Source organism: Aquarana catesbeiana, linkage group LG01 (assembly GCF_042186555.1).
Source record: "Aquarana catesbeiana isolate 2022-GZ linkage group LG01, ASM4218655v1, whole genome shotgun sequence".
NCBI lineage: Eukaryota > Metazoa > Chordata > Amphibia > Anura > Ranidae > Aquarana > Aquarana catesbeiana.
Genome location: NC_133324.1, coordinates 793,839,298 through 793,861,403, shown reverse-complemented (window position 1 = coordinate 793,861,403; position 22,106 = coordinate 793,839,298). Strand labels below are relative to the sequence as shown.

Genomic DNA, 22,106 nt, shown 5'->3' with positions numbered 1-22,106 from the left:
AACCGGAAGCTACGAGCATTTCATGATTTAGATTTCGCCGGATGTAAACAGCGCCATTGGGAAATTGGGAAAGCATTTTATCACACCGATCTTGGTGTGGTCAGATGCTTTGAGGGCAGAGGAGAGATCTAGGGTCTAATAGACCCCAATTTTTTCAAAAAAAGAGTACCTGTCACTACCTATTGCTATCATAGGGGATATTTACATTCCCTGAGATAACAATAAAAATGATAAAAAAAAATGAAAGGAACAGTTTAAAAATAAGATATAAAAGCAAAAAAATAATAAAGGAAAAAAAAAAAAAAAAAAAAAGCACCCCTGTCCCCCCCTGCTCTCGCGCTAAGGCAAAGTATCCCCGCGAAGGTCAGATTGAGGGCAGTAATTTTAGCAGTAGACGTCCTCTGTAAATCTAAAGTGGTAACCTGTAAAGGCTTTTTTTTTTTTTGAAAAGAACATGTTTATTGTTGTCAAAAAACATCATACAAATAAAATGCGTGTCATGTCAGCAGCATAAATGGTTATGAGCATTACATATATTCTAGCTTGCTTTTCCATCGTTGTTTACACCGGACTAAGGAGGTATAGGTATGTGCATAACTTGGACATTATAACTAGGTTAGCCATTTACATTGTATTGTTCATATTAAACTAGACATTTCCCCAAAATACCTTCTTAGGATAATGAAAACCGTAGCCTCCATAATCTTGCAGCTATACATTAGTGATCATGTAGTACAGGTATTATTGTTGGATAGCCATGAGCTCCATATCTTATGGTACTTCTTAGGACAACCCCTATGTATGTAGAGTATTTTTTTATATGGCAGGGACGCATTTACCTCTCTCAACCAGTCCTGGACAGAAGGAGAAGTGGTTCTCAACCAGTGTTTGGCAATTAGTTTCCTAGCACTAAACAGTGTTTCACTGAGGAGTGTAGCCAGAGGCCTAGACATGGAGTCTGGGAGTAGACCCAGTAAGCACGGTCTGGGGTCTAGTTGTAGTGGTGAACCCATATGGTCATGGAGGAATTTTATAATCTGCGTCCAGTATTCAGTTATTACTGGGCATGACCAGATCAAGTGGAAAAAGGAACATGGAGTGCCTAGACATCTTGGGCAATTTAGATTCTGACTTGGAGAGAATTTGGCTATTCTGGCAGGTGTAAGATAAGACTTATGAATAATGTACAGTTGAGTCAGGCGTTCGGATAATTTAGGTGAGGTTTTCCGTACATTTTGCAATATATTTTCCCAATCAGTGTTATCTATTTGGCCAAGGTCTACCTCCCATTTGAATTTTGCTATATCTACTTTTCTGGCAGTGGTTCTAGTGCGTAGTGCGGTGTACAAGTTGGATATAAGTTTTTCTGGAGAGGAACCTGTGATAATGTCCACCAGTGGGAGCGTTTGTGGATTGGGAAAGCCGTTTGCAAATTGCGCCTGAAGCGCGTGTTTTAGTTGCAAATAGCTAAATTGCATGGTAGAGGGAAGGTCAAACACTTCACAGAGTGTTTGGAAGTGTCTTACCCCAAATATAGTGATAACCTGGAAGAGGAACACTATGCCCTTAGCAGCCCACCTGTTAGCCCCCTGTACGATCAGTAGTTCCCTCAGAAGGGGGTTATGCCATAAGGGTGTATGTGAGTGGAAAAGTCAGTACTGGACATTTTGATCGCTTTTTCCCAAACATAGCAATGCTGGTGTAACAGTGGGTGCCGTACCTTATTTGTTCGTCTCCTGCTCTCATTCCTAAATAGGACTTGTAGTGGGGAGTGCATATCATTATTTGGTCTTTCACATACCAATGTTTGGTATCTAAGTTCATCAGGCTTGTGAATATGATAGAAATGTGAAAGCTGTGCAGCTATATAGTAGGTGTGTAGATCTGGTATGGCCGCTCCACCTGACGAGGTTGGGTTTTTAATCGTGTTCCAAGCAAGTTTGTGCCTGTTAGACCCCCATATGAAAGAGTTGATGATTTGATCCATCTTTTTAAAGATCTCTAGTGGGATTAGCACTGGGGAGTTCCAAAATATGTACAAAAGTTTTGGCAGGAGTATCATTTTAAATAAATTAATTCTCCCCATTACTCCTAGAGGAAGCCTAGCCCAAGATTGTGTGCGAGATTTTAGAAGGGGGAAGAGTGGTTCGATGTTATTTACTATAAATTCACGGAGATCTCTTGTAATAGTCACGCCCAGATATTTAATTGAGGCCACTCTTTGTAGCGGAAGGGAGGCCGCATGATGGGAGGGAGGTGAGTGGTCAAGGGGAAGAATCTGTGATTTGGACCAGTTCATATTTAGCCCTGAGTGCTTCCCAAATTCCCCGATAATATCAAGAACTCTTTGAAGAGAAGGGCCAGTGTCCTCTAGATATAGAAGCATATCGTCGGCATATAAACTCAGTTTTTCTGTTAGGGGTCCCTTGGTCAGTCCTCGTACATTTGGGCTTAACCTGAGTGAAATGGCCAGGGGTTCCACAGCCAGGGCATAAAGTAGAGGGGACAACAGGCATCCCTGTCTGGTTCCGCGTCCCAGGGGGAAGGGGTCGGATGTGTGCCCATTAACTACCACTCTAGCCAAGGGGGAGTAGTATAGTAATTTTACCCATTTAATAAAATTGGGCCCGAATCCGAACCCCTTAAGGCATTCCCACAGGTACTCCCATTCCACCGAATCAAAATCTTTTGCGGCGTCTAACGTCACCACCGCCCTGTCTCCCACGTTCTCATGATCAGCTTGAATGTTCATGTATAATCGTCGTAAGTTCATGGCTGTATTCATGCCAGGCATGAACCCCGTTTGATCCGAATTTATTAAGGAAAGAATACTTTGGTTAAGACGCATGGACAAAATTTTGGCTAGTATTTTAATGTCCACTTGGAGGAGCGAGATTGGGCGGTAGGATTCTAGGTGGTGGGGGTACTTGCCTGGTTTGGGAATCACTATGATTACTGCTTGACGAAGGGATTCAGGCAAGGTCTCAGTTTCGAATATATGGTTAAACAGCAGTAATAATTCGGGGATAAGAATTTCCGAGTAGGCTGCATAAAAGTCGAGTGGTAAACCATCACCTCCAGGAGCTTTCGCTGGTGCCAGGGATGCTATGGCGAGTGCTATTTCATCCAAGTTAAGGGGGGCCTCTAGCTCAGTAACTTGAGATTCTGACAATTGGAGAAAGGGGATGTCTTTAAGAAAGGTCTGGGTCTCTTGTGTAGTGACTTGTACTTTCGAGGAGTATAGGTCCATAAAGTATGTTTGAAAGGCTTTTGCCACTGTTGGAGGGTCTGAATATGTGACAGAGTTTGGCCCAAGGAGTGTAACCACCACTGGTGGACTCGTATCCTGACGAGCAAGGTATGCTAATAATTTGCCCGCGCGTTCTCCTTGTTCAAAAATCCGTTGCTTCACAAAGAAAAGTTTTTGTTTAGCTTTTTCAAAGTGTAACTGGTCTACAAGGCGGGTTTGGAGCTTGAGTGCAGACGCCCTTTTGGAACTCCCTAGTGATCAAGTCCAATTTGTCAGAGGCCTGACACAAAATAGCTTTGGAAGTTGGCTCTATTTATCCGGGAAGATAAAATAGTGCGTGCATGGAGTTTAAATGTTTCCCATACCATACCCACAGGGGCTGTGTCCCTATTGGTATTGAAGTAGTATTGCCATTCTCTGTGAATGTCCTCTTGGTCCTTTAGTGTAGTCAGCCAAAAAGGGTGTAGGCGCCAGGTACGGGGGCCACTATTCAGGGCTAGCTTTAACGTGGCCCAACATGGGGCGTGGTCTGAAAGGGATCTTGTGTGGTAGCCTGTAAAGGCTTTTAAAGGCTTTTAAAAATGTATTTATTTTGTTGCCACTGCACGTTTGTGCGCAATTTTAAAGCATGTCATGTTTGGTATCCATGTACTCGGCCTAAGATCATCTTTTTTATTACATCAAACATTTGGGCAATATAGTGTGTTTTAGTGTATTAAAATTTAAAAAAGTGTTTTTTTCCCCCAAAAAATGCGTTTGAAAAATCGCTGCGCAAATACTGTGTGGAAAAAAAAAATGAAACACACACCATTTTAATCTGTAGGGCATTTGCTTTAAAAAAATTTAAAAAAAAAAGTAATTTTCTTGCAAAAAAAAAATAATTTTTTCATGTAAACAAAAAGTGTCAGAAAGGGCTTTGTCTTCAAGTGGTTAGAAGAGCTTCCAAATGTTGTGCATAAAATGCCAGGACAGTTCAAACCTGCTCCAAATGACCCCATTTTGGAAAGTAGACACCCCAAGCTATTTGCTGAGAGGCATGTCGAGTCCATGGAATATTTTACATTGTGACACAAGTTGCGGGAAAAAGAAAAATTTATTTTTTGCACAAAGTTGTCACTAAATGATATATTGCTCAAACATGCCATGGGAATATGTGAAATTACACCCCAAAATACATTCTGTTGCTTCTCCTGAGTACGGGGATACCACACGTGTGAGACTTTTTGGGAGCCTAGCCGCGCACGGGACCCCGAAAACCAAGCACCGCCTTCAGGCTTTCTAAGGGCGTAAATTTTTGATTTCACTCTTCACTGCCTATCACAGTTTCGGAGGCCATGGAATACCCAGGTGGCACAAAACCCCCCCAAATGACCCTATTTTGGAAAGTAGACACCCCCAAGCTATTTGATGAGAGGTATAGTGAGTATTTTGCAGACCTCACTTTTTGTCACAAAGTTTTGAAAATTGAAAAAAAAAAAAGTTTTTTCTTGTCTTTCTTCATTTTCAAAAACAAATGAAAGCTGCAAAATACTCACCATGCCTCTCAGCAAATAGCTTGGGGTGTCTACATTCCAAAATGGGGTCATTTGGGGGGGGGGGGTTGTGCCACCTGGGCATTCCATGGCCTCCGAAACTGTGATAGGCAGTGAAGAGTGAAATAAAAAATTTACACCCTTAGAAATCCTGAAGGCGGTGATTGGTTTTCGGGGCCCCGTACGCGGTTAGGCTCCCAAAAAGTCCCATACATGCGGTATCCCCATACTCAGGAGAAGCAGCTAAATGTATTTTGAGGTGCAATTCCACATATGCCCATGGCCTGTGTGAGCAATATATCATTTAGTGACAACTTTGTGCAAAAAAAAAAAAAAAAAAAGTGTCACTGTCCCGCACCTTGTGTCAAAATATAAAATATTCCATGGACTCAACATGCCTCTCAGCAAATAGCTTGGGGTGTCTACTTTCCGAAATGGGGTCATTTGAGGGGGTTTTGTGCCATCTGGGCATTTTATGGCCTTCAAAACTGTGATAGGTAGTGAGGAGTGAAATCAAAAATTTATGCCCTTAGAAATCCTGAAGGCAGTGATTGGTTTTTGGGACCCCGTACGCGGCTAGGCTCCCAAAACGTCCCACACATGAGGTATCCCCATACTCAGGAGAAGCAGCTGAATGTATTTTGGGGTGCAATTCCACATATGCCCATGGCCTGTGTGAGCAATATATCATTTAGTGACAACTTTTTTTAATTTTTTTTTTGTCATTATTCAATCACTTGGGACAAAAAAAAAAAAAAAAAATAATATTCAATGGGCTCAACATGCCTCTTAGCAATTTCCTTGGGGTGTCTACTTTCCAAAATGGGGTCATTTGGGGGGGGGGGGGGGGGTTGTACTGCCCTGCCATTTTAGCACCTCAAGAAATGACATAGGCAGTCATAAACTAAAAGCTGTGTAAATTCCAGAAAATGTACCCTAGTTTGTAGATGCTATAACTTTTGCGCAAACCAATAAATATAGGCTTATTGACATTTTTTTTACCAAAGACATGTGGCCGAATACATTTTGGCCTAAATGTATGACTAAAATTGAGTTTATTGGATTTTTTTTTTATAACAAAAATTAGAAAATGTTATTTTTTTTCAAAATTTTCGGTCTTTTTCCGTTTATAGCGCAAAAAATAAAAACCGCAGAGGTGATCAAATAACATCAAAAGACAGATCTATTTGTGGGAAGAAAAGGACGCAAATTTCGTTTGGGTACAGCATTGCATGACCGCGCAATTAGCAGTTAAAGCGACACAGTGCCAAATTGTAAAAAGTGCTCTGGTCAGGAAGGGGGTAAATCCTTCCGGGGCTGAAGTGGTTAAAGTAACTTTTGAGCAAACGATATCCAAAAGGGAGTGGCTGATAGATACCTGAAATGAGCAGGACTTACAATAAAGGCAGATGGGGCTCACCTCAACAATGAGATATCCTTAGGGCCCTTTCACACTGATGCGCTTTTGCTGCGCTGGATCGCAGCTTTCCAGCAGGACAAAAGCACATCAAAATTATTTCCCTTTAAATCCTATGAAACATTTCACATCACTGAGCTGTGTTTGTGCTTCTAGCTGCATCTTTGGTGCACTTCCCAAAAATGCACTGTCCATTGAAGTCAATGGGAACCGCAACAATACACACAAAAAACATACCCAGGGAATAGTACCACAGTGAATAGCTGATTGTTAAGGAGCCAGGACATGCCGCCTTCCATGACAATCCGCAGACAAATTCAAAAAAATCTCACAGCTGTTGCCCACCTGTCCACTGTCTCTCCGCCTCCTCCTACCTTCTGGTGGGAACATCACTCCTGCTGACCACTAAGGTGGAGGCCTTATCACTGGTTAAGGATGTTGGCAGTCTCTGGCTCCTTAACAGACAATGAATAGCTGGTTATCAAAGGACCAGCACCCGATGACATCCTTAACCAACTATTCAGGCAGATGGGCTGTAATGCAACACATTTAAAAGGGGCAATGCGTTTTTTTAAAAAAAAACGTAGAGTGCGTTTTAAAAGTGCTGCTGTGTGAAAGCAGCCTAATGTTCTGACATTACTTCTAAGGGATATAAATTTATATTTTTTTCCCTAATCTGCCCCCTAAGTGGTTGCTATGGGCAAAAGATTCACTTTCCTTTGCAATTCTGGTTTTACATACTAACCATTTTCCATTTGAGATTCCAGCTGGTCCACAGGTGCGACAGATGATGAGAGCTGGAGCTGGCTGGAGAGGATGGTGAGGCTCCATGGGGAAGCGCTCAAGATATCCGTCATTAGCAAGAAGGGTATATCAGCATAGACACGATCTAAATGTTCAAACTGCAAAAACACAAACCATACCAAACCATCAGACACTTATAGCAAGTACATCAATATAGAATACATTAAAAGTTGTGACATGGATTCTGCCCTGCTTAAAAGAGACACTTTCTCTTTGCCCATTTAGTGTCTGTAACCCCCCACAACCACTTTAAGCTCCCCTCTACAGTAGAGGAGGAAGTGGTAGTGAGTTAAAGTGGGCTTTTTACAGATGCTCACTTTGCCTGAAATAAGCAAAGTAATAGTGTCTCTTTAAAGATATTTTGGTGGGACACTATGGGGAAGATGTTCAATTAAGCTTTGGCAATAAAACCTGGAAGCTGATTGGTTATTATGCAGTGCTGCACCAGATTTTGCACTCTCCAGTTTTAGTAAATAACCCCCAATGGGCGTTGACATTTTTGTAGATGCATATGCTAAGGCTGTCATACATACCTCACGTACCTCTGACTATGTAGTCAGCCACTATCACACCTATCACAGTGTGTTGCATATTAGGGGTCCCAGAAAATTGCTTGGTACAGGTTAGCAATTCAGTATGTAGCAATGAAGGAAGAAGAACAGGACAGGCCTGCATTATGCATTTTTATGAACATGTTTGCTCCCATATTTATGTTTTGACAAATTCAAATTTTGAGAGATGATGGTCCAATTACATTCTACAGAAACAGATAGCCTATCAATTTCTCATACCTGAAAACCGTCACTGACAGGCCACATTCAAACACACTGTGCAAGTGTTCATTTTCTTATTTTGTTCTGACAAATGTACACCTATAAGCTTCTTTTAGTGTAAAATATATTGGTCACCCCAGGACATAAAATATAACAACACTATACCATAAATAATATATTAATATGACTGCAAATTTTCATGTCTATGACTTTGAGCCTGTTCAATATCTATGTAGTATTGTCATACCTCGTTTGTGATCTGAATTAACTACTCTGAATATCAATAAAAAAAACCATGTAAACAGTTTCACTGAAAATAGGCAATACTGACCTTTATGGATATAAATTTCACAGCAACATCAAATGGATATACAGTCTCAATGGTTACCGTTTCATCCTGCAAAGAAGAAAAATGTGGAAGCACTGAGAACCGTCTATAATAAAATTTGTCATGAATTTAAAATGCAATTTCTCCTTTTGCACAAGATCCTACAACATTTCAATAAATCAACAAATATACTTATTTTTCTTTTTTACAAGTGTCTAGGTACATTCTGTAACAAGTGACTGCATTGGAATCTTCCTTTTAAAGTGGTTGTAAACCACTGGCATGAGATATGAGCAAATCCCTCTAGAGTGTGTACATGTATCAATCTACAGCAGCGTTTCATTTCTGTCTGCTGCCTTGTTCTTCTGCTATCTGCATGAGTCACTTCTGACACCAAGTAGTAAAAAGGGTGAAGGGAGGGTGCTCCAGCACACAGTCTATGATAGACAGCCGCAGCTCTGTTTCTGTGTGAAGGGTGTGTCCCCCCTCTCCTCCAATCAGCTCTCAGAGCTCGTATTGCTGAACTCTGCAGAGTGTAACTTCAGCTCCGCCCCCTGCTTTTTGAAAGCTGACATATAACTTCTGGACTTTGAACAGATGTAGAGAAAAGAGCACTGTAGATAAAAAGGTACAACTTATGTAGGGGGATTTGTTTTATCTCTGGGTATCACCTGAGGACAGTCACTTCACTGGGTGTATGTGTGGATTTGCAACCACTTTAATAACATTTTCTGAAGTCTCAGCAGGCATATCCCTTCCATCACCTGTGCTAGTTAAACTAGTCATCAATGAGGGAAGTACATGGGACTGATTTGCTACAATAATTCAAAAGATGTAAACACATCCCCCATGCAGAGACTTTTATTTATATTAAAAAGTAGTAATTTCCCAGGTTAAGCAGTGTGTAAATTGTTGATTAGAGACCCTTTGGCATGCAGAATTGTTCACCTACTGTATATGTATCCTAACTATTCATTTGTGTTTTGTATGGAGATCTGCTTTAAAACTAGTCATATAACATTTTAGGCTGCTTTGCTCAAATTACATTAACAGCACAATAAAAACAATGATAAGCACTGACCTATAGCAACCAAGTAGTGTGCCGCCAGTGTAGAGCAGTCCGTAATTACAGATCGCCTCTGAGCAGTTGCTATATACTGTAGACAGTTCTACATGGGAGGAGTATCTTACCCGGTGACATCTGCAGATGATATCCTTGTCCTCTACAGATGTGTCTATCAAGTATGAAACATAAACCAGGAACACACGTGTGCCAACAGTACCGCAGCGGATGTATAGAGGCATTTCCAGCTGTAAAGAAAAAAAGACCAACAAAGCTACTGCAATGTCATATATAAATGCAAAGGCATAACACAATATTATCTAGAAGAAATCCAGAGGCGCTGGCCAAAATATCCTGTACTTTCATTTTCTGAACGGATTTGGAAAAGCGGTAACTGGAATAATCATCAACAGTTTGCCATACAAGTCTATTACACTGTGACTAACTGTCTTTATTTTCAGCACATCCTAGAAATAAAAGGGTATCACCCACATAAGAAGAATACATTGATCTTTCTAGGAACAATTATTTGAATTCATTTCCATGTTCAGAGGTGGAAGGATTATAGGGAAATTGATCCTTCTTGATTTTGTTAAATTTTGGTGATTGCTGGCCAGATATGTCCTGATGGTAAGCTGTTACCTTTTGAGGATTTGAATTTAAGCATGGTTTAACCTCACTAATCTCTTGTTCTTCAGGTACCTGCAGCTCCGCCATGCCTACTCTGCCCAATTTGGCACATCCCCAGTTGACCTGTACACCTCAGACATTGAAAATATGTTATGTGATGACATATTAACTAAACCGCTTTCAGAATTATTCATGGCTCTTCTGCCATCAGTTTATGTTGGTATGGAGACTCTATGGGCTAGATGGCAGGCGGATGTTCCAGATAGAGATAATGAAGATTGGGAAGACTTGTGGGATTATCCCTTCTCTCAATTAGTACCTAACAGGTTAAATAAAATGTTTCCGGGCCTCTCCTTTCAGTGCTGGAGGTGCTCGGAACAACATGCATATTCCAAACATGCATTCTGGACGTGTACGGAAAAACACATTTTTTGGGCTGAAGTTACACAGTTCGTTGCTACACTGGGGGTTCCTCTCACTCTAGAAGTTTTCTTACCTGGTCTGGTGATACCTCTAGCCCCTCGTAGGGCACTTAGAACCTTTTTACTCCTTTTTTAGGCCCACAAAGCCAGTATTTTGAAATGGTAATCCAGGGAGTTTTTTTCGGCAGTCCTTAGTGAATGCTGTATTCTATAAGCCACATAACTCTCCCGTGGATGTCCTGATAAATGAAAGTCTGCTATGTGCAGGCAATGAAGCAGAGACAAACCACATGCTTTACATGGAAAAGCAGCAATGAGGACAGGTGACCATGTTTTCTTTTCAGAAACTTATGGGAATTAAACTGTTTATTTAATCTTATCTTTTGAGGAAAAACAAACATGAAATATCTTCTGGAAAATTTGTCCAGAGCTAGCTATAGTTTGGGGAAGTTCAGTCTTTGTCAACAAAAGTGAATGAGGCGGAGCACTATGCGTACTATGATGAACTGTGGGCATCAAAACTGCGCTTACAGTTGGAAGGGCTTATAACAGCGTTTACTCCCTGTTCATAGACACAGTAACGTATGACACAATCCACCACCATTTTCTCTTTATATTTGCTTTTTAAAATAACAAATGCAATAATATAGAAGTTGGATGAAAAGTTTAGGATCCACTTGCACTTCTACGCCCCTGTGTGTTAACACAGATCCTTGGGGTGCCATTCAAAATGAGTGGCACTGCAACATGCGAATGCACATAATGCATGGTAACATGTGTTGTGGTAACATGGTAAGGTATGTGTTGCCTCAATGTACTTGATAGCAAACAGAGCCGGCCCTACCATGGGACCCGATGGGACTATTGGTCCCGGGAGGCAGGTTCTGGGGGGGCACATTGACACCCAAGAAGACAGTGGTCCTGCTCGATCGGGCTCCGCTCACCCACTCTGCTCCTCATCTCACTGTGTGGATGGCCCGGCGCCGCTGCTATTAGAGCTAATGGCAGAGCACTCGCTGACATACCCGCACAGCTGGCCGCCTGCCCATCCTCTACGTGCCCCCCCCCCCTGCTGTTGACAAGAGAAAGAGGGATCGCTATAGGCGAGGCCAACACTGAGAGAAAGTAAATGCCAGCGCCACTAATCCCATCTCCACCACCCCTGCCTGTGTCTAACCCCCCCCCCACCACCCCTGTGTCTAACCCCCCCAAGCACCCCTGTGTCTAACCCCCCCAACCACCCCTGCCTGTGTCTAACCCCCCCTGCCTGTGTCTAACCCCCCCTACCACCCCTGCCTGTGTCTAACCCCCCCTACCTGTGTCTAACACCCCCTACCACCCCTGCCTGTGTCTAACCCCCCCTCCCCTCACCACCGTCGCCTCTGTCTGAACCCCACCACCACTGATGCATGTAAATCTGACTTCCTAATAAATTTAATTTTGGTTTTAATTGTCACAATATAAAATAATGAATCTGGGAATCTGGGGGCCTTTTGGTGGGTGTTATTTTGGGGGGGGGGGGGGGGGGGGGGGGGCAGCATTTCGATCCTGGGCCCAGGCAGCACAATGTCTTGGGCCGGCCCTGATCGCAAAGGTGTGTTTCAGTTCTTTCTGTAAAAGAACACTTTTTACAGAAAAAACATACAGTATTTTGTTTTACAGGAGGTCTATACATCAGACCAAAAAGAGGAACAACCAAGGGGGCTTATATTTATCTGTTTCAGGGCTGAACAGCTCTGTATTTTGTAGGAAAAGCAGGTCCCCTCTCCATGACTTTACCATTAAGATCAACAGCACAACCATTGGCCCCTCCACACATGCTAGGGTGCTGGGTGCAATCCCCGAGTCTGACCTCTCCTTCAGCCCCCACATCCAATCATTGGCTAAATCCTGCCGCCTTAACCTCCGCAACATCTCCAGAATTCGACCCTTCCTAACTAACGATTCCACAAAGCAACTTATACAATCCTTGGTCATTTCCCGCCTCGACTATTGCAACTCACTCCTTAATGGCCTACCCTTACGCAGGCTACCCCCCCCCCCACCCCCTTCAGTCTATTATGAATGCTGCAGCTAGACTAAAACGCCTCACTAATCGATCCGTGACTGCTGCCCCTCTCTGCCAATCCCTTTACTGGCTTCCACTACCCCACCATATAAAATTCAAAATACTCAACATACAAGGCCATCCACAACATCACCCCCAGCTAACCAACTCACCAACTTTATCTGCAGATATCACACTGCGCAAACTGTTGGCGCTACATAAATCATGTATCATAATAATAATAATAATAATAATAATAATAATATGGCATCCCAGGAGAGTGGATCACAGCTGCTATATTTGCTGGTAGGGAGGAAGGCAATGTTTATTGACAAAGTAGTTCTGTAACTGGCAGCAAACAATTCAGCATGATATTTATAAACTGCCCATTTATATACAGAGAATTTGCAAACCCTGGTCCATCCCCACAGTGCTCTATATGGTTCTGGTTTCTGTGGGTCAGAGGTAAGGCTTCAGTTTCCACACTTTTTCTGTCCACTCTTCAAATGGGTCTGCTGGGCAGGGCTCACCTAGCTACTGAAGTGGCCAGAGTCTTCCTTCTCCTCTGTTCCAGCTGCCTGTCAATCTCTTTCTGAAGAGAAGCAACTGTGCCGTGGACAGATAGTCTTGGGAGATTTGAACCCCATATCCCCCCTTATCTATGTACCTGCTGTCAAGTTTGGATGCTGGTTGTGCCTGTAGCTATAATCTGATTACAAAATACAATTTTCTTTAACAAAATAAATTTTTCTTTAACAATCTTTTAATCAATCTAAAGCAGAGCTTAAAGCTGGGTACACATTACCCGCTGGGTTGCACAAAAAAAACCTGTCAGCTCCAGTTGGAGCCATTGTACTAACCATGCAAGGTTAGTTCAGCGATCTCCCCTGCTGAGCAATTGTGTCCTGACAGGGACACCGCCAGAACACTAGCAGTGCGCTGATTTTCCAGCATGCACGTTCGACAGAAGCTGGCTGAACATACACATGGGCAAAATGTCGCCGATTTTTTTTTGAACCGGCAAATGTCTCCTAACATTCTGTCCATGAGTATGGACCTTTACTCACTACAAAAACATTTATGTAGAAAAATAATTCTGACTGTATTAATGGGGGGAAATTTTGCTCCATGTATAGGCTGCTTAAGGAACAGAAACAGCAGCCAGATTACTTAGAAAAATTAAAAGAAAAAAACAAAAAAAAAAACCCTTTGCTTTACTATTTATATACTTGAATAAAAGGTACCTATAGAAAAATATTGGTTGTTTTATCCCTCTACATTTATGCCGATATACAAAGCAGAGGAAAATATTTGCTTGTCTTCCTGTAGTACAGCTGACTGCACAGATCGAATGCACACTGGTGTAATATATTTGATGCTAAAAAGGTCAGAGTGGCACCTTTTCTCCGGGCTGCAGGTTTCCTATGGGGATGTCAGTGAGCAAAGCCGGGCTTGAGTCATCACATGTTTCTGCTCCCTGAAGCGTAACCAGAGTCTTCTGTGTCAGATTGGCATCCTGCCCTGTGAGAGACATTGTTTTCCTGGGTTATGACACAATACATACTTTGCTGAAGGTCAGCTCAGGTGATCCAAGCCCATAAAAAATATATTTTTTTAACACTATGGCTGCCACAGTGTTACTTTTACCATAAACTGAATATATCCCTTTGCTTTACAGGGACGAGAAGCTGATAGATCGCTCCCTGTGTACAGGAGCTCTGTGTTGTTTACCAACACAAGAGCTCTGGGCTGTGATTGCACACAGCCAATCAGCAGGTCCCGACCATTAATCATTGGCCGGGACTTGCCGACAGGCTTCAGCTGTGTACAATCAAATCCAGAAGTAGGAAGCAACGTACATGTACGTCACTTTGCCTACAGCCGCTGCTCGCCCGCAGTACTTAGCAGGCGGCAAGTGGTTGAAATAACAAAAAAAAATAATGCAATTTTTAAGTTTGTTTTGTAAGTTGGCTTACAATAAAAATACTTGAGCAGGGTATTTCACAAAACAGTGCACAAAATAAAAGCCCAACAGGTCTATAAATAGTCTACAAATAGTTAAGGTGTTCAAATTAGTTTAAGAGGTTATGTCAAATGAACTGATACATACTGATTCAGCTACATTTTGTCTAGGCAACTAGGGTTTTATGGCCCCTGGTAAAAGGTTAAACATATGCCAAGGCCAATTAAGCAAACATTTATTAATACTCCAATGTTTAATTCCTTTAAAGACCCTGCAAAAACAGAAAAAAAACCTGTTGATCTGCCAAAAACACTTAGATCTCAATTTCCAATTGTGGGCTAACAACACACAGCATTTTTCTGGACCTCATGTCAGCCTACTATGGGTCAGCTCCGCCACCTCTGACCCCTCCAGGACCACCTCTTTCTTAGCCCATAAAGTGCGGCTGTCCGCCCACACCAGTGTTCTTTTTTTCGTCCTCGGTCCGAACGCCTTTTAAAGTTTATTTTTATTTTTTTTTCTTTAATTTATTTTTTTCTCCATCCACCATCCATCCTGTTCGGGTTCAGCCTCTCCCGGTTCAGAAGACCCCCCCATATAGGCTGTAAATCTCCTGAGGAGGTGGGTTCCCATAGTGCTGGGATTGTATGGTATAGTATAAATGACTATATTACTGGCAAAGGTCACTGGCAGTATAAAGGACTGTATATACCTTTGTTAGGCAGATGCTGGCACTCTCTCCTTCCATGTTTTTGTGTGTTCAGGCAGTGGTTTGGCTCGCTGGGACTTCTATTTCACCGCCTCCACATGTATTCCTTTCAGGAAGCTCAGAGTTGAGCAGGTGAGGTCAGAGGCAGCTTCCTCTTTGGGTTGCCTAGCAAACACCAGAATGCTCACTGCTGATTTGCAGCAGGCTCTGCCCTCTAGGCTAATCTCAGCCTCCAGCTGATCAATCTGCTGCTCTGTTCTGGTAAGCCTCCTTCCAGGACTCTCATTACTTACTGTTGTGTTACTCCTCTGTCAGAGTGAATTTATTATCCTGTGCCTTATAGGTCTGGGGAATTTTGCCTGCCTGCCTAGCTGTCTTAGCACTGAGGATTCGGATGGAGAAGTTTATTTTAATTGTATTTATTTATTTTATTTATTTTTTGTTTAAAAAAAAAAAAAAGTTTAATTTATTTATTTTTTTAAAAAGAGAGCACATCCTCTGTGTTTTACAGAGAGAAGGGCCCAGTACTGGATAAACGCCCGCAAAGAGGTTCCAAATCAGCATTCAAGCCTCAACGGAGTTAAAAAGGCTCTAGACATGACAAATCGCAGAGTCGCATGCAGCTGGATAGCCTGTTGCCACAGCATTCCAGATCTCCCTCGCCCTTACCTCACTTTAGTCGTTTGGACACGAGCCAAGAGAGGTCAAAACATCAGAAAGCTTCTAGAAAGAGCAAATCAGGGCGCAGACACAGAAGAGGATCCTCTCCTTCGGATAGGTCTTCATCGCCAGCCCAGACAGAAGAAAGATCCTGGGGCCTGCTCAACTGAGGTCCTCAGAGGAAAGCGGGTATGTGCATCTTGCTTCAAGGAGGCGGCTCAGGACAATGCTGCGAAAGCACGCCAGGTTAAATCCTACATTAGGCACGCAGTCAAGGAAGGGTTAAAGAGTGTTTCAAGGAATCCTGCTGTATCTTCAGCATCTGCAGATTCAGATCATGTGTTTTCTGTGCGCTTTAACTCTGAAGTCAATAGCGATTTGGATCCATCTGAGGCTGAGATGGTCTCGGAATTGCATACGTTTGATTTTTGCACTGGTTCCCCCCTTGGTGGAGGCTGTTAAGGATGCGATGAAGTGGCCCGAAGAATCGTCACCTCCACAGAAACAGCAAAGACACTACCCGTATTTAAAGAAATCGTTACCTTCCTTCCCATTCATTTTTGAAATTAAAGAAGTAAATGACGATGAGTGGGTGGGGCCTGAGAAGAAGCTCAATGTGTATAATAGAGTATTGAAGCTGTACCCCCCCTTGGGACACTACGCCTAAGGTGGATGCTTCATTACATAGATTCGCCCTCCATATTATGCTTCCGCTGGAGGATTCGGTCTCTTTTAGGGATCCTATGGATCGCAGAATAAACGCAGACCTAAAAAGGTTGTATGGTTTGGCTGGAGCAGCCTGCAGACCGGCGGTAGCACTCACTTCTGTGGCAGCAGCACTTGGGCTGGATTCGCACCTGTGCGTTTTTGGTGCTCTTTGTGGATTTGCACTACCGTCCATTTACCATGGTCTCCTATGGAACACGTTTTGTGGTGCAGGTCTTCGGAATGCAGGGAGCGCTGGGAGTGCATGGGTGTGAATCCAGCCTTATAGTGTGGGTAGCGGAGCTGGTGGATGGATGTTCGGATGAAAGTCTGGGAAGTGGCAGTTCTCCTTTCCAGTTTTCAAGACTGCTGTAGAGTTTGTGAAGTGGCTGTCGACCAGGTCAAGTGGCTGTCGACCAGGTCAAAATAACAGCAAAGATAATGGCTCATTCTGCCACAGCCAGCAGAGCCTTAGCCTCGGTTCACACCAGAGGCGGCACGACTTGCAGGTCGCCTCACCGAGGCGACCTGCACACGACTGCCCGGGCGACTTGCAAAACGACTTCTGTATAGAAGTCTATGCAAGTCACCCCAAGTTGCCCCCAAAGTCGTACAGGAACCTTTTTCTAAGTCGGAGCGACGGAACGGTTCCATTGTACTGGACGGGACGCTACTTGTCAGGCGACCTAGGTCGCCTGACAAGTCGTCCCTGTGTGAACCGAGCCTTATGGTTGAAGCATTGGTCGGCTGATAAGGCTTTTAAGCACAGCTGTGTTCGGTTCCATTCGACGGGAAGCTACTCTTCGGGAAGACTTAGAATCAGCAATTCATTGGGTTTCTGGCGGCAGATCTGGTCTAATCCGCAGAAGAGAAATAGACAACAGCAGCCCTTTCGGTTTAACAGATCCAAAGAAGGATTCAGAGAGGCCAGTGCTTACAGACAGTTTTTCAGACAGTGGAAGGGAGCCAGTTCAACCTTTGAAGCCTAGGGCCAACGAAGCTCCTAAGGCTTCAAAATAAGTCCTTCTGAAGGTGTCTCCGCTTAACCCTCTCAAGTAGGAGCAAGACTAGCCCAATTCGGGGGGAGTTTGGGCAGACAAATTACAGGATGCCTGGATTGTAGCCGTCATTCGATCACGTTATCATCTCGAGTTCAGAACAAGGTCCCTTCAGACCTTGTTCGTAGAAACTGGACTTCCTACGGATTTGGAAAGGAGGCAATGTTTGCAACGATATATAGAGGGGAGCTGTTGGCATCAAGGGCCATCCTTCCTGTTCCAAGGCACGAATTGAGTCAGAGTATGTTCCATAAAAAATATATTGCAGCGCTAAAAAACAGTTCAAAGAAGTCTGAAGAGTGGGAGGAGTCAAATCACCAGATACAGTGTAGATGTAGAAGAGACACTCGTCACCACGTGGTAATGTAGTCTGCTTACCAGAAGGTAATAAGGATTAGGCATGAATGGATAAATCTCAATGGCATCCAGCAAATCCAGCCCACTGGAACCCCTCGTCAGACAACAACTTCCGTGTAATTTCCTTCATATATACACCTCCCAATAATCACATCAGAAATGGGACTTTCCAGCATGTAGTCATCAAATATCCGGGAAGAGAAATGAAGGACCCATAGTGAAGCCCGTAATGATATATAAAAACATGACATGTTTTTTCCTAACGGATGTCTTCAGAGGCGTGGCTTCAATGACAACCGCACGCTATATTATATATATATATATATATATATATATATATATATATATATATATATATATATATATATATATATATATATAAATAAATTAGTGGGTGGATCAGAGGGGAAATGATCCATTCAACCACTGACAGCTGGGCAGAGTGTGTGTCTATCGTGCAGCGCGCCATGCGCACGAGCACGAGACACAAACACCGGCATGTAACGTGAGGGGATAGCATTGCATCACTCCGCACATAGCTGGAAGGTAAACAGCCTACTGCGCATGTCTACTTCCGAAAAGCTAATAGGATGAGCCTAGTTGGCAACAGATGACGCAAAAGCGTGCAGCCAACAGAAAAAAAAAAGAGGGCAGAAAAGCAAGATAAGAATAGCAACCAATGACGCGATGCCGCATCATTGGCCGACATATCCAATAAAAACAATAGTCTAAAAATGTCAGATGAGCGCGGACAAGCAGCGAATTAACGCCTACCATGCAGTACAGCTCAGGGGCATAATATAAACGCTATACATTTTTGGTCAATCTAATCCTGTGGCTAGTGACATATAATTCAGTATAAGTTATCATGTACAGTAAAACAATACATATATTAAAAATTAGCGCCTGCACAGACAAGTACGGCTCAGGGGCATAATATAAACGCTATGCATTCTTGGTGAATCTAATCCTATACCTAGTGACATGTAATTCAGTATAAGTTCACATGTACAGTATAAAACAATACACATATTAAAAATTAGCGCCTGCACAGACAAGCTGCAAATTAACGCCTGTCATGCAATACAGCTCAGGGGCATGACAAAAACGCTAAACAATGTGCAGCAAATCAATGCCTGCCATACAGTACGGCTCGGGGGCATAATAAAACGTTATACATTTGACCTGTGATTCAGTAAAGGTTCACATGTACAGTATAAAACAATGCATATATTAAAAAACTGTTAAAGTCAATAAACATCATTTAAAAAAATATGCTTCCATTATTCCAAAAATTGCGAATATGTATAAAAAGGATAATGAAAACAAAGGAAAACAAACAAGGGAGTGTGTTAAAGCTAGCTGTTATTGATAAAGCTGTTAACATCCCACTCCACATTTAACCCATGAGGTGTACAACATTTTAGGGTATGTATCCATCGAGTTTCCAACCTCGAGATTTCTCTCTTAGTATAACTACTTCTCCAGTGAGGTGTGAAACGATCAATGGTGGTAATCATGGTCCCTGCCTGGTTTTTGTTATGGCACTCCAGATAATGACGTGAGACTGTGTGTTTAGGAAAACCGCATGGACAGGTCAATAAGTACACAACATTTTTCGATGTACAGGTAATACAGGTATCTACATTATAAACCTTTGCAGTGGAATTAGATTTGAATTGGCAATTTTTCTATTTTTATTGCTATTAATGAGACACACTTTGCATTTGCGACATGGGAAGAAGCCCTTAAGAGTTCTGAAAGAAGGAGACCCTATTAGGGGCATCAAGAACATTAGGGGCAACCTGCAACCTCAATGGAGGTACTCCTCTATAGATGACCTGTGGGTGTTCAGAAAAGATGGGCCCAACACTTTATCGTTTTTTAGCACAGCCCAGTGTTTTTTAAGAATTTTCTTTATATCGTAATGTTGTCGAGAGTAGGTGGTCACTAAAGAAAACTAATGAGTGTTATTATTTTTAATAGTTCTATCTATTCCCTTTAGCATAGTGGCCCTATCCATGATGGCAACCTCATTAATGGTTTTATCCAAGTCGGCACTAGGGTATCCTTTTTCCAAAAACTTAGTTTTAAGGTCAGAGGCCTGCATCAAAAAATCATGTTTGAAAGTACAGTTGCGCCTTAAGCGGATAAACTGGCTTTTAGGAACCGCTTTTAACCACGATGGATGGTGTCAGCTCCCCTGTCCAATGTAGCCATTACGATCTGTCTCCTTAAAAAAGTGGTGGTTCTGAATTTATTATCATTTTCCTAATATATTTCTGTACGTCAATGAAGGCGCTGAATTTACTCAAAGGTCTATCTGGTGCATATTTAAGCCCGTGATTTAATACAAATTTTTCATTATCACTTAGAATGGCCTTACTGTGATTAAAAATCCCGACATCACTTACAGTCTCCGTCTTTTTTGTTCTGTGTCTCTTCCCCCCTCTGGACCATCTTTTGGTTTGCCGTCCCTCTTGTTCTTTTGGGAACCCTTCGAAAAAAAGGGGTGGAAGGTGGACGCAGGGGAGGTGGAGGACCTCTGGGTGGATACTGTGACGGAGACTGTAAGTGATGTCGGGATTTTTAATCCTAGTAAGGCCATTCTAAGTGATAATGAAAATTTTGTATTAAATAATGGGCTTAAATATGCACCAGATAGACCTTTGAGTAAATTCAGCGCCTTCATTGACGTACAGAAATATATTAGGAAAATGAGCATAAAAAAGGCACTTCCTGTCTCAACCCATTAGCAGAACTGAACAAATTACTAATGGAATTAGACACTCTGGCCTTGCGAATGCTTCGTTATTCAACCCCCCGGGTTTTGTTCCTCCGTCCATTTCAGTTTTTAAGGGTCTTGTTTTGAATGATCTGGAAAGATTGAAAATTCGTAAAGATCCAAACAATCAGAAATTTCAGGATGGGTTGAAAGCCCTTAAAGATAGGGACGACATAATTGTTCGACCTGCTGACAAGGGGGGAGGGATTGTTGTCCTAGACAAGGTTGCCTACACTTCTGAGATGAGGAAAATCTTGTCTGATACCGATACGTATCTCCCCCTTTCTCATGATCCCACTGTTAAATATAAAAGGGAATTGGAGAAAGCCGTTGAAAAGGGGTTTAACGAGAATTTGATTAATAGAAAAGAAAAAGCTTTTTTTGGTCCCCATGGCCTCCCTGAATTCCAGTTATTTATTTTCTACCAAAAATTCACAAAAGTTTGGTTAACCCACCAGGGAGGCCCATTATCAGCAGGCTGGACTCTGTCACTTCCCGCATTGGGAAATATATCGATGGGTTCTTACAACCTTTGGTATTTCAGACCCCTTCCTTTCTGTGGGACTCCTCTCAGGTTTTACAGATACTGGATACTTTTGAGTGGAAAGAAGGATACATCATGGCCACTGCCGATGTATCTTCTTTATACACCATCATATCTCACTCTGATGGTTTGTACGCAGTGGACACCTTTCTTAATAGAGATAACCAGTTGGCCCCCCTCACAGAAGGACATTTTTTTTTTACTCCTTCTGAAGTTCGCCATGACGCATAATTACTTCTGGTTTGGGGGTTCCTATTACCTCCAAAACAGAGGGGTAGCCATGTGCACGAAATTCGCACCCAGCATGGCTAATTTGTTCATGGCCAAGTGGGAGGAGGATGTCGTCTATGCTGACAGACGGCCAGAATTGGTGTACTGGGGCAGATATATAGACAACATCCTCCTCCTATGGAATGGCGATGAAATATCATTGACCAATTACATGCAGGAATTGAACCAGAACAATCTTGGCATTTCTTTATAGTTTGAAATGAGCAAGGTTGCCATCCATTTTTTGGATTTGAATATACAGATCTGTGATAATAAATTCAGAACCACCACTTTTTATTGACCTGTCCATGCGGTCTACAATATGTGAGCCGCACTATGAGAGCCATGAATGTACGAGTGAAGGAACATATAAAAAACATACAGAAGGGTTTTCCTAAACACACAGTCTCACGTCATTATCTGGAGTGCCATAACAAAAACCCAGCAGGGACCATGATTACCGCCATTGATCGTTTCACACCTCACTGGAGCGGTAGTTATACTAAGAGAGAAATCTCGAGGTTGGAAACTCGATGGATACATACCCTAAAATGTTATACACCTCATGGGTTAAATGTGGAGTGGGATGTTAACAGCTTTATCAATAACAGCTAGCTTTAACACACTCCCTTGTTCGTTTTCCTTTTTTTTCATTATGCTTTTTATACATATTCGCAATTTTTGGAATAATGGAAGTATATTTTTTTAAATGATGTTTATTGACTTTGTTTAACAGTTTTTTAATATGTGCATTGGTTTATACTGTACATGTGAATCTTTGACTATTGT

The 22,106-nt window shown here is 42.4% G+C and overlaps 1 protein-coding gene across 1 annotated transcript in view; it reads right to left on the bottom strand.

The window, feature by feature from the left end:
- The window catches only part of TRAPPC11 (trafficking protein particle complex subunit 11), a 102,798-nt gene that overhangs the window by 12,364 nt on the left and 68,328 nt on the right, over positions 1-22,106 (bottom strand). Inside the window, exons 22-25 of the mRNA XM_073607031.1 lie at positions 13,666-13,787; positions 9,296-9,415; positions 8,108-8,173; positions 6,945-7,101 (exon numbers count right to left, since the gene is read on the bottom strand). Coding sequence (XP_073463132.1) covers positions 6,945-7,101; positions 8,108-8,173; positions 9,296-9,415; positions 13,666-13,787 — 465 coding nt within the window. The remainder of the gene's footprint in view (positions 1-6,944; positions 7,102-8,107; positions 8,174-9,295; positions 9,416-13,665; positions 13,788-22,106) is intronic.